At 38.5% G+C, this 14797-nt stretch overlaps 2 protein-coding genes across 6 annotated transcripts; one reads left to right on the top strand and one right to left on the bottom strand.

The window, feature by feature from the left end:
• Positions 1-16: 16 nt before the first annotated feature.
• On the bottom strand, positions 17-6885 carry lca5 (lebercilin LCA5). Of its 5 annotated transcripts, XM_067482348.1 has the most exons (10): positions 6683-6885; positions 6038-6144; positions 4860-5254; positions 4247-4482; positions 3761-4066; positions 3061-3198; positions 2884-2980; positions 2450-2586; positions 2157-2343; positions 17-2050 (listed from the first exon to the last, which is right to left on the bottom strand). In XM_067482348.1, exons 3-10 carry the CDS (start codon positions 5245-5247, stop codon positions 1140-1142), a joined length of 2400 nt encoding a protein of 799 aa, XP_067338449.1. In that variant the 5' UTR covers positions 5248-5254; positions 6038-6144; positions 6683-6885; the 3' UTR covers positions 17-1139. The 5 variants fall into 5 exon arrangements, with proteins under 5 accessions (XP_067338449.1, XP_067338451.1, XP_067338450.1 ...); XM_067482350.1 differs by lacking the exon at positions 6038-6144; XM_067482349.1 differs by lacking the exon at positions 6038-6144 and having other exon boundaries at positions 4860-5269.
• A 1115-nt stretch (positions 6886-8000) lies between these two features.
• sh3bgrl2 (SH3 domain binding glutamate-rich protein like 2) lies at positions 8001-14427 on the top strand. The gene is made up of 4 exons (XM_067482653.1): positions 8001-8252; positions 11310-11495; positions 12000-12080; positions 12649-14427. Exons 1-4 carry the CDS (start codon positions 8208-8210, stop codon positions 12655-12657), a joined length of 321 nt encoding a protein of 106 aa, XP_067338754.1. The 5' UTR covers positions 8001-8207; the 3' UTR covers positions 12658-14427.
• Positions 14428-14797: the final 370 nt, after the last annotated feature.

A 14797-nucleotide genomic window follows, 5' to 3' on the forward strand; every position in this document is an offset into this window, starting at 1 on the left:
AAGGCAACAGCTTCAGTACTACTGTAGTAACATTTATTTTGATTCAACAAATGACGACAAATAAACCCCTTTAACATCCAACTGACAAAATACAAAATATTATAAATGCGTCGACCACAAACTGTTCCATGTTATACATTTCCTTTACAAACATGACTATTATATATTCTTAAAAGAATAATTACAAAACGTTTTTCAAAACCTAGTCAATAATTAGATATCTGTAAGAATACACAAAATATTACTTTTACAGCTTACTGATTCAGTGGGACAAGAGGTGCTATAAGAATATATGCTGAGGTTTACTAATACAAATATAGATAAAACCGCATTTTCTCAACACACTACAGCTGAAACACAACAGGTAGCTTTCCTGCAGCCACAGGTGATTTATGTACTGATTGTCTCCTACAGAGTGCTGCTTATTATAGAACATGACAATCTACTTATGTGGTCAATAGCATTTTCCTACTACCACTAAATAAGAAGCAGTGCAATGTTGGTCGTTTAAACATGCGTTCCTTATTTTTAAAGTTGTGAAATAAACGGTTTGCCAAAAATTTAGCAAAGGGTCCACATGTAAAATGATTGTCATTATCAATAAGAGGTTCATTCTTGTGACAAGGACTCCAAAGGGTAACTTCTTAAAAATGAGAAATTTGCATCTGTTAGACAAATGTTCTCGGAGTCGGGATCCCACTGTGGATTGTTTCTGACTCTACTGCTCAAAGAAAGTGCAACTGATATTCTGTCACAAAATCTGGAACGCTTCAAATATGTTTTAACAGTGCAAATAACATTAAAACAAATATAAAATTTCTATTTTGCAACATTGTGCTAACCATCTGTGTCCAGCTATCTAAACACACTCACCTGAATTCTTGAAAACCAAATTAAATTATACATTTTCTATATAATAAAATGTAAATAACACAGGTTAAATTGTTTTTTTCATTTTTGAAGTCATATAGTGTTTTAGATAATATGCAAAGCTTTTTCTCTACTTCTTTGTTTCTGTTGATAATGTATCACTTTTACTAGGAAATCTATGGTGCTCAAACTTGAACTTAATCTCTCTAAATTTTAAATCACCTATGTCTGACATACATGCTGGACTGCTGTGAGACTGACTACCTCTGTCATAAAGCCAATTCCTCTATGTCGTCATCAAATGACGGGATGGCTCGGACAGCCGGTCTGCTATCTGCCACATGTAAGGTATTTAAAGAGGATGTTGGAGGAGTGGAGGACCCCGACTTAAAGCTGAACAGTCCATCCCTTCCTGAACGTATTCCATTTGTAATTGGAGGACTATTAAGTGTCTCCATTTTATTGGAGACGTTCACACTTTCACCAGCAGGCATTGCCAGGGCACCAAATAGCTGCTGCATGAGGCTGGACTTTCTGTCCTTTCCTCCTCCCTTTTCAGCATCCATTTCCTGCTCCATCTCCAGTCCTCTGAGACTTAAGGCACCCATTGTTTCTACTGCAGAGTCCCTATACTCTTTAAGAGGAGTTGGAGGGAAACCAGAAGTGCCTAATGAAGATGAATGTCCAAAAGAGGGTGCATAGTTTCCAAATGCTAAGTCATCACTGGTGATGTGGTTGCGTAGTGCTCTCCTGCCTATTCCAGTTGTAACAGCTCCACCTTCTATTCCTGGTCTTCTCCTTCCACCTTCCCCGCTTCCAGCTCCAGTACGACAACTTGTAGATCCCTCTGGTTCAGTCAGGCTAAAAACTGAAGCATTATGTTTCCTTAGCTCAGAAGGTCGTGGAGAGGTACCTTTATTGGACTCAGAAAGACTTGACTCAGCATACATAAAGTCCTGGGCTCCCTGGTTCTGACGGTCTATTTCAAGCATCTTAGCCAGCAGCTGTTCTTTTTTGCGCCACGCTTCTTCTGCTAGGTGCTGATTGGCCAAAGCTGCCTGATTCCATCTCTCCACTTCCTCCTGGACGTGACCATGCTTCTTCATGATTTCTTCCTCCTTCTGGTTTGATAGCGAACTTGTCTTTTTCTTGTTTTCTTCCCCCATTTCTTTCTCCCAACCTACAGTATTGATGCAGTGAGTTTACAGTGGCTTAAGGTAAAAGTTACTTCTCTTGCAATTTAATAATGTAGGCAACAAGTATGTGTAGGTATGTTCTTGTCTTACCATCTCTTAATCTCTTTGCCTTGTCTTCAAGCACATTCAGCTCATGGTAGAGTTGCTGCTTCTCTTCTTTTTCTTGTTTTTGTTCTTTGGAGGACTCCCTCTCTCTGCCTCGTTCTTTTATCTTCTGCTGTTCCCAGCTTTGATGCCTGTCTTCTGTTTCTGTCCGTCTGTCCACTCTGCCAAGTTTCTGTCGACAGACATTTTTGAGAAACAGGTACATAAAGTGACACACTGTGCATCAAGCTAGAAGATGAACTATGGATAGTGGGAAATGTGAAGGGAAGACACTTTACTCTGAGCGACAAATATTCATCAGGTGGCTGGTCATTGTACTCAGGGGCATCAGTGATGGCAGGAGGAGGTGTGGGAAAATCCAGACTCGACATCCTGTCTTCAGTCTGCACGGCTTTATTGCTGTTCCTGCTGGGGGCTACATATGAAACAAAAACCGTATATTAGATATTATCAAATTAACTTCACATTTTCACAGCTATCCCTTGATACAAATAACTAATATTTAGGAGCATTTTTTTTTGCACACAGCATTTCCTTGACTCAATGCACATTTTAATATGCACAAACATGCACAACTTGCCAAGCTTGGCCTTTATTACTCTTCTTCCACATCTTCCATAACCATAGGAACAAAAACTATTATTATGTTTTGTAATGGACACACACAGATAGTGGCATAAATGATCGTCAGCAACCAACAGTTTGATCTCACCTTTGCAATCTGCATATCCATCAGTATTTTTTCTTAGTGAACTTTTCACCATGCGGTTAGCATAAATGTTTTTGGCATCTAGTTCTCTCTCCTTCTCCTGATAAGAAGTAAAATTTGAAAAATAAAATTTTTATGCATCCTCATAATAAAGACAGTTTGTTTCAGTGGCTAACTAACCCTGAGTTTAATGGTCAGTCGTTCCAGCTCTTCCTGCAGAGTCCGGATCTCATCCCGGGCGCTGACATTTTTTTTCCTTTCTGCAACCAGCTGCCGCTGGTAGCTGATGTTGCTTAGCTCCAAACTACGTCCCAGCTCCTTCAAATGCACACATTAGCAAATCCAATTTAGAAATAATAAAAAAAATGTGAGATTCTTACAGTCCATGCTTGTCACTCCTATGTTTGACATACATGGATACTGTCATACATCCATACTGAGTCAGAGATAATTCTCTGGATACCCCCTTAAAGCAGTACAATGCAACCATCTCTAAATTGTTAACATTAACTCGTTAATTTATTCTCTTCAAATACAAAAATGCTGACAGGAAATTACGTTGACATTTTTGTTTTTATAGAAAGAGAAACACAAAAAAACTGTCTACATTTCTTTTTTTTCTACAACAAAACCAGATTCTGGTTAATTTTGACCCCCTAGAAGAATTTAGAGCAATTTAGAAATTTAGTTGCCATTTCAAATTTTCTGGGCATTAAGAGAGTTATATCTCTGACTTGAATGTATGTAAAACACGATAAGCAGAAGCTGGGGCTAAGTTTCTTAGACCTTTACCGTTGTTAAATATGCTTCAAGGACAAAAATAGCAAAGACTTGCAAAGCTCAGCATTGTTTTAAAAAGAAAAAAAAGATTTGACTGCACCTTTATTTTGCGCTCTGTCTCTTGGACCCGTGTCTTCTCTTCCTCCAGCCTGCGGCTTAGCTCATCCCTGGTTCCTAGTTCTCGCTGGTCAACCAGCTTCTTCAGTCGGGCAATGGTTGCCTGGCTCTTCTGCAGCTGCTCCTCGCTGTCTTTCAGACGCCGCTCAGCTGCCCGCTCCCGCTCCTGGGAGCGTCTATGCCTTTCGCGCAACACGTGCATCTCATTGGCGTGACGTGATAGCAGCTGAGAAATCTCACTTTCAGTGTCATCATAGCGCTGGAGGGCTTTTTCCTGACGCACCTGAAGCTGCAGTGGTAAAAAATTAGACGTTCAATTTTAGGATACCAGGCTTTAAGATAAAAAAATGTCATTACTAATTTTCAACGCCACGTGAGTTTATATTATACAACCGATTAAAGTCTAGTTATAATTAGTCATACTCATCCCATATATGTAACCGAACCTTAACTCGAGGGTCTGACCTACCTGCCTGAGAATTCGGTTCTCCTTTTGCAGTTCATCAATGCGCTGCTGCAGCTCAGAGAGAGCATTACGAAGTTCACTAATCTTAAGCAGACGGGCCGAAAGCATCCGCTTAGTTACCAAGTCCAGGTCTTTAGGCAGACTGGACTCTTTGTTTTGTGACTGCACTCCCCTGCGATGTTGGGTTAACCGTGGACCACCTGGACGCTGTGGGCGCACAGGTCGGTGCCCGACACCACCTACAAGAGAAGAACGTACGCATAATTTAAAAATAATTTAAAGGTTATCACAATAAAAACTTGTTTTTCCAGGGCTATGATGAAACATGGAAATAAGTACATCCCCGAAGAATTATTGGACTCAATTTAAAGAAGCTAGGAAAAACTACTGCCAGACAAAACTGTCCAAAATACAAATAAGCATTTAGTGGAAAACTTTTAGCCTATTCGGTTTTCCAAGCCTGCTTATAAAACTGTTTTACTCCTAAAAACACGGTCCTCCTGTGGACGTCGCCATGTTAAAACCTGCCTTACACCGCCATCTCCTGGACACTAAATTAAATTTAACCAGGAATAATTACATGTCAATCATCTCTTTACTTCCTTGCTTTACATACCTGTCTTATAGATGGGGCTGCTCGAAACTCTCTTTGCCTGCACCCTTCTTTGAGGAGTAGGGTATGGAGTCTGGGACTGTGAATATGGTGAGACTGAGCGCTCTGGAGACTCGTTCTCATAGTCCTCTGAGTAAAAAGATCCACTGCTTCTGTCTTCCTCTTTGTCCGACATACAGTCCCGATCAGGATTGGAATTCCAGGTTCTGGTTTTTGATCTATTCTGAACACAGCTGGCTTTTTCCCCTTCATCGTTGTTCTCGTCTTGAAAGTTATGCTTGTGTTTTTTGAAGGATAATGTTTGTGAATCCTTCTTTGTATTCTGCAGGGTTTGAGGACTTAGATCATCCGGGTTAACTTCATACAGTTTAGAGGCAATTTCAGACTCCATGTTGTCACTTTAAGAAGACATGCTGTGTTAAATTGAAACCCAAAAAGCAGTAAAGAAACATTACACTTATAGGTTTTACTAGGCTTACTTGTATAGAATGTACGACCGTACCTGATTTAACAATTCCCCTGGTAAACCTCAGATTTGGTACGATGCTAATCTAAAACTCTTAGCCCATTGGATTTTTGTATTGTGTATCTTGGTCAGTAAGTGACAATACATGAGGTGGAGTTTTCCATTAGGCTGAATAATCTACATTATCAAAAATCACACCACTGCTCCTTCATACAAAATATTAGCCCCCCCTCGTCTGCCTTGGTGACAAACAGATGATTGTTTCTGAATGGAACAAGATGCCCATGTACACACACATTCAACGTGTAGAGAGGTGTAATATTTTTAATGTATATTTGTAGGTGGCCAGCATTTCTATCTGCCACAATATTACAACAGTTCTTTTCTCTACTGTAACTTTAAGGCTTGTTTCTTTGTGCGTGTTCTGGAAGGGATCAAAAACTCTTTAACAATTTGAAGAATAAACACATTATTCAAAGCTGAGAGATAAGCAGGCTCCTTAATATTTATGTTAATGGTATGTAAAAGTCATGCATTTCATTAATCCTCAGATTAATAGAATGACTTATTGGCAAGTAGCTATGGCAACATCGGTATACACAGTCACATCACCATGAATGGACAAGACCATTATCAGTTCTTTGGCATTATTATCTTTATGAACCAATGACGTCGAATTAAATCTAACTAGCTGAACTAAGTTTTTTTTACTCACCACAGTCATCTTTCCTACTCACATGTCGACCTCACCCCATTTTCTGTCTCATCATAATCGGCATCTGATTGTCTCCAGGCTGCTAACGATGATTTCGACAAGAAAACCTATGATATCGAATCTCTAATGAAATCACATGTATAAACATCATATTCATGTTGTCAAGGGATTGGATTAAAGTGGGACCACCCACTAAATAAAATCAACAAACCCCTGTACCTAAAGCCAGCCACACAACCCAGTGGCCCATCAAATCATGTGCAACACTATCAAACGGGTTCGTATGAGAGTAAAAGTAAAAAAAAAAAAGACGGAGCGATATTGATAACGGCAGACATGAGTCTAACGTTGTAGGTTCTTCTAGAAAGGTAACGGTTTAATGGTGACAACCACCTAGCTTAGTGTAACCTAGTTAGCTTATTCCCACTAGATGCTAGTGTGGCAACAACAGGTAGGAGCTTGGAGTCTCATGAAATTAACCCCTCCGTTTCCAAGTTTACTTTGAAAGGCGTAAGGAGTTCAGTTAACTTTGTAACAGGAGCGTCTTCTAATTTTGCTCGACCTGGACTGGCTAATATTAGCTACATAGCTTCAACTATTAGCGAGCTGGCACGAACTTCAAGCCAGCTACTGTAACCTACCTACCGTCAGATTTAAGAAGGCATGGTCATCAGCCCGTTTTAGAAACGAGCCACATCGACTATGACGTTTAAACACGTCGCTGTGTAGTTATTCACAGCAAAACGGCAGCACGAAATAATCCTGCTGGTTAGTCACAGAGATCCCGTTTTTTCTGTCCTCGCCTTGAGATTTACTCCAGCTCACCCGCTGACACCGCACCATGGCAACTGTAAGCACTGCCTGCAATAGCAACATTTCGCCAGAGTGGCGCTGTCCCGTCCGTAAGTAATGGGACGGCAACGTTAAGTCATTCCTTTCTTTTTTCCTGTCTTTGTTTTTTTCGGGGGGTAATGTTTAGATAAGTTAAGGTCTGGTTGATGCAGCTAGTCATTTGTTCAGTTGGCAGCATGTTTTAGCCCCTAATATGTTTTACAATAAAGATTTCAATAGTTTATTAGGTGTGTAAGTAGAATGTCTATCTTTCCACCACACACCAGATTCTAAGAATAAATAATATAAAATACTGATTTATTTGTACACATTTATTTGTACAACATAAACACTAAAATGTAATTGCTAATAACTGAAACCAAACAAACTACCAATAGGCTACCAATAAACACACAATAGGAATGCGATTTACCAATTACCATAATAAAGGAAAATATATGGAATAACGTACCACATATATGTTGTTTGCCCATCTGACAGTTAAGCATATTCTTATCAGAACACTTGTTATAGTCACAGCTGCCGATATGGTTTCTCACTCATATTGAAATGTACTGACGTATTTAAGATTCTATCTATCACTGCTTACTGTTATTTGTTTATTTATTTTTTATTATTAGCCTATAGTTTTTAATTTCCAGCAGGAAGCTAATAATAATGGGAGTGTAAACAAACAAGCCATGACCATGACCTCCACCAAATATCCTCTCTTTCTTCAGAATGTGCCAGAGTGGAACGCTCCAAATCTCCCTATTAAATATTATCCCCTCAACAACCTGGAACTAGCTTGGGAGGTTACCTGCGTCAAGTAGCCGGACATTACCCCTAACAAATCATATGCAGGATGTGTTCCTTTCAAGTAAAACAAGGTTGGGGCAAATTTTTCTATCCAAATGAAATGAAATTTTTCCTAAATTAAGCCGTCAATTAAAATATTTCTACTTATTAGGCTAGAAGAACTAATGTCTATGGTTAAGACACATAGTGAAAACCAAAGGCTATTTGGCCTAAATCTAAAAAATTTGATTCATACCTACATAAACCCACAGTATACGTACCATAATTTGGGTTTTGTTCTTTATTGTGAAGGATTTGAGCGGAAGTTTGCTGTATTATTTGCTGCGTCTTCGCAGCGAGGACGGCGACGGCAAACGCGCACGCTGTTTTATAAACATGGCTCACTTTAAACATGGGAGACGCTCATATTCTCTTATATAAAACCCAGTCTGCGTCCTAAAATCTTTCGTCGTCATTTGGAAACGGGACTCGCTGCCACCACACAGTTTGTTGTCGACTGTCTGATTAATGTGGGATTAAAATGGTCATCAAGGTTTACATCGCCTCCTCAACTGGCTCTGTCGCGGTGAGTTGCAAATCACTCAAATGTAAAAAAAAAAATTGTAAAAGATGCAAGCATATGAAAAACAGCGTTTGAATCTTTATTCTTACATTGTAGTCATGTAGTTTTACTCATACTACTTTAGACTGCTCATGAGCAGTGAAAGAAATCGACATCATTCAGGCTGGGGAGGCTGCTCAGTAACTAAGATACACATTTTAATAGGTGGATGTCTCCTGTTGTCTGTACAACGTACGCATTAAATACTGAATTTACAGTAGTTGCAACCCCACCTGGGCTTGTAAAATCTGAATTAATATCCCATTCTTGTAAAGCTTCTCCTTCTCATAGGCAAAACTTAATATATATTGGGTGTTCAAACCAGCCAGAAGTGGCCCATTGTGTTATAGCAACTGCGGTCTCAAAAATTACAATAGAACCGCGGTTTGAGTGATTGGCACATTAAAAAAATAAAAATAAAAGGAACATTATATATGATTCCCAAACAGTAGATCTTTAAAGTTGATTTTAAACAGAGATTAAAGAAAGCCCAGATGCATAGTTCCAGGTTTAACGTCTCAACTTTCAGAGACATTGTTTCATTGTCATAGAACTTTATTCTCACATGTTTTAAACACCGGCTTCTGGAATAACCTATGTACCTCAACCTTTTTGGAGACATTCCTTCCTATTTGTTCAACCAATCCGGGAGCAGGTTTTACAGTTGGCAGCAGGAACCCACAGCTGCGTTTATACATAGGACTGATTTATGTCCATTTTTCTTGTGCAAAGCTAAAACACCTAAACGACTAATCATTAACAGAAAGTTAGTTAGAAAGTTGACAATCTAATTAATAAGCCAAGTTATGTGGTGTTTCTAACAGTTTAATGCTGTTAACTGTTGGTCAGCCTGAAATGACATTCGGGCTCTGGGTAATTGGGATTTGGATTTGTGAATTTTTTCTGACGTTCATAGATTTAACAAATAAATCGGTAGCCCATAATGATAAAAAATAAAAATCATTGTAAGTTGGTAGCCCTCGTCTTGTTGTGCGTCTTAGGAAACAACAGGGAACATGCCATAGAGCGGCCCAGCTGATACTGAGTTTAAGCAGAAAACCATCAAACAGCACTCTTCCCTAAATGCTTAAACTCTTAGGTAACGGAACCAATGAGTAATATATTTATTTTGTCATGCTCTGGTAGAAGGAGGCTGCACAATCTTTGAGTGCTTACATGGGAGTTATTTTTAACCCCATGACACATACATTTATAACACACAGACTCGGTTTCACACACACGAAGCACAGTTGTCCACAGTTGAAGACGTTCACCATTTAGGTCTGTTATGTGAGTGCGGAGCTCATGTGAATGTTATTTACTCTGAATGCTTTAGAAGATATTTACGAGTAATTGAATAAAGTGGGGAGGTGAGGCGGGATGTGTCAGCTGATTTGAAGTGTGTTTAAACCTTTCGGCTTATCCCGTGAGTTCAGGGTCGCCGCAGCGTATCATTCTGCGCATGTTGATTTGGTACAGTTTTTACGCCGGATGTCCTTCCTGACGCAACCGTCCCATATTCCTACGGGGCACTGGGCAGCTGGGGAAGGGGATTTGGCTGTTGGGGGTTTAGTTTCTTCAGTGCCGCCCCCGTAAACCTTACTACATTAACATTACATTTTCCTGCATTTATCAAAAATCTCTCAAACAATGGATGCTCACAGTGTATGAGCAACGCATCCATCCCCTGACCCGCAAACACACTGACCTCTACTGGGGGGGCTTTTTAATTATTTAGAACAATGGTGTCTGCTTTTCAGCTGAGAGGTGGGTTGAGTCATTTACTGTATAATGAATTGTTCACCAGCAATGCAACATACAGTATAGACTAGAAACTAACAGTGTTTTAACCTTTGACCAGAACAAATTGGTTTTTATCTTCTTGTGAGCTTCAAGGGTTTTTATGGAGCTGTTGCATTGCCAAGCACAGAGGTTCACTGTTATGAAGACACAACAGGATTATACAGACTTCTTGGGTGTTTGTGTTTATAACAGACAGCCCTTCTCATTGTTAAAGATAAAACAATAGCCTCTGTGTTGCCCTCAGCATCCCTTTTTAATTTTGAAGTTTTGTCTTTTCCAATAAAGACAAACAATAGCATTTAGCCTCCTTTTTATATTTGTTCACACTATGTAATCGGTCTTTTGTGATGCTAATAAATGTTAAAGAAAAGATATTGGAGGAATTTGAGTTACCATAGAAGGTTTAGCATTTATTTTCTCAATGGATGATGTGAAGTTGAAAGAATTCATTAGTTTACAAAGTAAATCTTAACCCAAGTAAGAACAATGTATGACTCATTAAAACTTTAAACTGCATTTATTAATAAATTACATATGAACCCAATAAGCTACAATCTCTTCCAAGATCTACTAAATGTTGATGGTGTGTTGATGGCATACTGTAAGAAAATGATGTCATCTTTCTGACTTCAAATCTAATCTTCTGCTAACAATTGATTTTGCCAATACCAACAGCCATGGTGCTCTTGTGGGGGTGTTTTATGTGTTTGTGGGGGGTGGGGATTTGAATAAGAGCCAAAACCTCCTCTGGTTTGATAGGTGTCAGCTTACTATCGTTTACCCAACTCCCTGGCAAAGAGCTGTTTATAGAGATGGGGGTATCCATACACATATAGTGGTCAGTAACTTGCACTTTCTTCAAACACATACATAGTGATGTAATAGCTCTGCAATTCCACAATTTGGGTCATACAAGTGTCTGGGTTTTATTAAATCCATCTGGAATATCGAAGACAAGAACACTATAGAACATGGTCCTTAAGTGTGCTTTGCCTTTGATACAATTGCCAACCCTATGCTCCACTTGATAACCGAATGTCCCACACTGGTGACTTGGAGGTCTAACTTGAATGGCACTGTGCTATTTATTGGTGTCATAATATAATATAATATAATATAATATAATATAATATAATATAAAAATATCATCCTTTCTTTGTCTGCTTTATCCCACTTTTTTTTAATTACCTATTTTATTCTTTTTTTGTCCACTTAAAGGTAAAAAAGCATCAGCAGGAAGTGGTTGGTTTCCTGGAGGCCAATCGAATCAGCTTTCAGGAAATAGACATCACCATGCTGGAGGAACAGAGGTTCTGGATGTACCGTAACATCCCCAGAGGCAAGCTGCCAGAGAAAGGCAACCCACTGCCTCCACAGATATTCAATGAGGATCACTACTGTGGGGTATGATGATGATTTTATTATAATTTGCATCATTCCTTTAGTCGTCCCTGCACACTTTGATACAGAGTTGTTTCTTGTATATCTCATTTTCAAAGGTTTGGAGGTTTTGAGAGAATTAGACTTTTCTTGTTTCACACTTAAATGCATTTTATTTACTCGCTATATCTTTATGAGCAATTATATCATTTCTTATCAAAGTTAGAACAAGGTTGAGCTTACTATGCTAGGGAATGAGTTTGATCAGTAAGAGCTTGCAATTTTATGTCCCCCACTTCTCTAATCCCGTTGTAATCCGGTTTCGTGGATGGGGCAGATTATTTGCTCTCCCTGTCGTTGCTCTCACTGGCATGGGTAATCCAACATTCCTCTCCAATACTTTGTCCATTGAGTTATATTAAAAGCAGCAGTGGAAGGAGAGTTTGTCAAGGATGTTTACAATCATCTTCCAAACTTTTACAGATTATGTAACATCCTCTTTTTTATTTTTTTTGTCCTTCCCTTTAGGACTATGAAGACTTCTTCCAGTCAAAAGAGAACAACACTGTTTTTTCATTCCTTGGGCTGAGTGCCCACTCTTCAGTAAAAGTAAGTCAGTGCATGCACACACACACACACACACACACACACACACACACACACACTGTGCTTTTTCAGTTTACCCAGTGTCCTTTGCTATCATCCTAACCCTGCAGCATCTCTTAGTGCTAGATCAGCAAGAAGTATCATAAACATTTGATTTATCTGTTGTCTGTATTTTATGCTCATCAGCATTTTTGCTGAGAATAAATGTTCATGCATGTAGATTCTATTGACCTGACCTACAGTGGTGGTTTTGAGTTGATCTAAAGAGCCAAATCCATTCATCACTAAAGAGAATTGATTTGATTTTCCTCCAGTTGCATCCTTTTCCTGTCTATAATCTGTGTTGTATGGATAACTTAGTTAGATGAGATCTAATTGTGTGTAAACAACAGGATATTAAAGCTGAAGTCAGTCTGAAAACGAGTTTCATCTTTACACACACACATACATATAATACGTATAACTCTAGAAATAATTTAAAAGTTTGACAAAGTTTGATTTAATGAAGTGCAGATGATGTAAATTAATAGATGAAAAGACAAACTATTCTTTTTTTCTCCAATCTCTCCAGGATTCTTAGTCATAGATCAAACTGCTGGTGTGCACCTTCCAGGAAACCCCAAATTATGTCGACAAAAACTGCTACCATCACCTTCTTTTCCCATGATCCTCCTGATATGACGCCAGCATTTTGCCGGATATCATCTGTATGACCTCTCCTGACTTTCCACCAACATTCCACTATCACTTAAAGTGTCCGATTCTCAAGAGGCCACAGTTTCTTTATCACAGAAAAGAGGGATCAACTTTATAATGGATGCATTTGTATTTTCTTTTCATATTTAACACTGTGACAGACAAAGCTGTTTCTAAATGCAGTAGCATGCAGTCAATACTCTGCAAACTAGAGGAAAATGTAGCAGCTTTTACACAAGTACACTAATTTGTTTGGGTAAATCTACAATGCAATGGACGGGGAACACACTATCAGTTGTAACACAACAACTGAACTGAATACACGCCTATATTGTGTGTATGTAACTGTCTCAGTCTGCAACTGTTAATGAAGGGTGTGTTAAGTTAATGGGTGTAGAGAGGCAGCACTTAATGCAACCTGAAACAACCTGATGTTAAGCCATTATGTCTGGGTGTGTGTACTATCTGTGAGTGTGCATGAGAGGGAATAAGGATGCTTTCCCGGAGATGACCAAAATGCTATTCTAAAACACATTAGGGATAAATATTGAACCTAATACCAGTAGCAGCATCAATATTTAGTTTGTCATCACTGTCATAAAAAACATGCATTGTTCTTTGTATTATTTCTCTGCCCAACTACTAGAATTTAAGTATGATTGTGTTATTAAAAAGTTGTCTTTAAATCTCATGAAAGTAGCCAAATTAAACAAAAACTGTTGTTTGTCAAACTTCATTCATTCCTAATGAAGCTGTTAATCTTTACATTTGGGTTTTTCTTTTAATTATAAAAGGTTAAATGTTTTCCTGAACTAACCCAGCACTGTAGCTTTTAGGAGTCATTACTCAAAGGCATATAGCACATTTATAAGCATTGTTTTTAATGAGTACTCACAGTAGCAAGATGATGTGGACACTGCTCAGGTTTATTATAATAAAGGAACGTGCAATGGCGTATTTCATCAGTCTGTTTTAGTTGACTAATAATCACATTTTAGCAAGGTCTTTTCATTTGTTTGCAACCTGAACATTATCTCAAGCTTTATCTTTTAGACAAAGCTTGACTACAATCCCTGGCACGTGAGTTAAGAGAAAACACTACAGATTATTATAATCCAAGTCTTATTTGACAAAAGAAAATTAAGAGGTAAGAAATTGTTATTTTTGAGTTGCAAATCCCCAACATCTGCACTGGCGGGTTGTTATTCAGGATTTCCTGCTGTACCTTCCCTTTTCTCACTCTGTCCAAATGTCTTAGGAAATGGTTGCTGAAATGTGAATGTGTTGTTTCGCACAGTAGGGAATGAAAATCAATTTGTGCATTAAGTAACTCTGATCCTTTTAATCTGTGATCTATGTTGTGTCTTGTGAACAACAACGTGGTGCCATCTTGTGAAACCATATAATATTTAAACCTGCTGCAGATCAAACACAGCATATGACAATGCCACCGTGACACTGACAACGTACTTGTTTTTCTTGTGTCCTCATTGGATGTGAGTGTACATAATGCTACACCTCTCTGCCTGTAACTCTGTTGTGTTTAATTGTGGTCTTATGTTTGTAATAGACTTCATAGAATTATACCTGTTTACACATTATTGTATGTGTGTTATGCACAATGAAGCACATTACAATTAAGTTAATATTTTAAGTTGATTTGTCTCATTCTATTTCATGTGCATGTATATTATTGTTCTAATGATACTCTTCTGAAAGCTATACATTCTGAATGACAAAAACAGCTTTGGAAAGTTTTCAAGCAGAGCATTCTTTCCAGGCCACTAGATTATATTAATCTTTGTTTTTCATAAGGCACAAACCACAAACAGTGTTTTAGCGGAAATGTGGTTTGATGTTACGTTCTGACTTAATGTTTATTTATCTAAGGTCACACTGTTACATTTGGCACAAACTTTTACTGCCACAGGCCAATGTGACTGTAAGTTATTGAAACTTGGCCAAAAAGGATGTTGTTCCAGCAATCCCTTTTGTTAACAAGGCAGTCCCAGTCGTTTCTGGGT

This window comes from Channa argus, chromosome 17 (genome assembly GCF_033026475.1).
Source record: "Channa argus isolate prfri chromosome 17, Channa argus male v1.0, whole genome shotgun sequence".
Taxonomy (NCBI): Eukaryota; Metazoa; Chordata; class Actinopteri; order Anabantiformes; family Channidae; genus Channa; species Channa argus.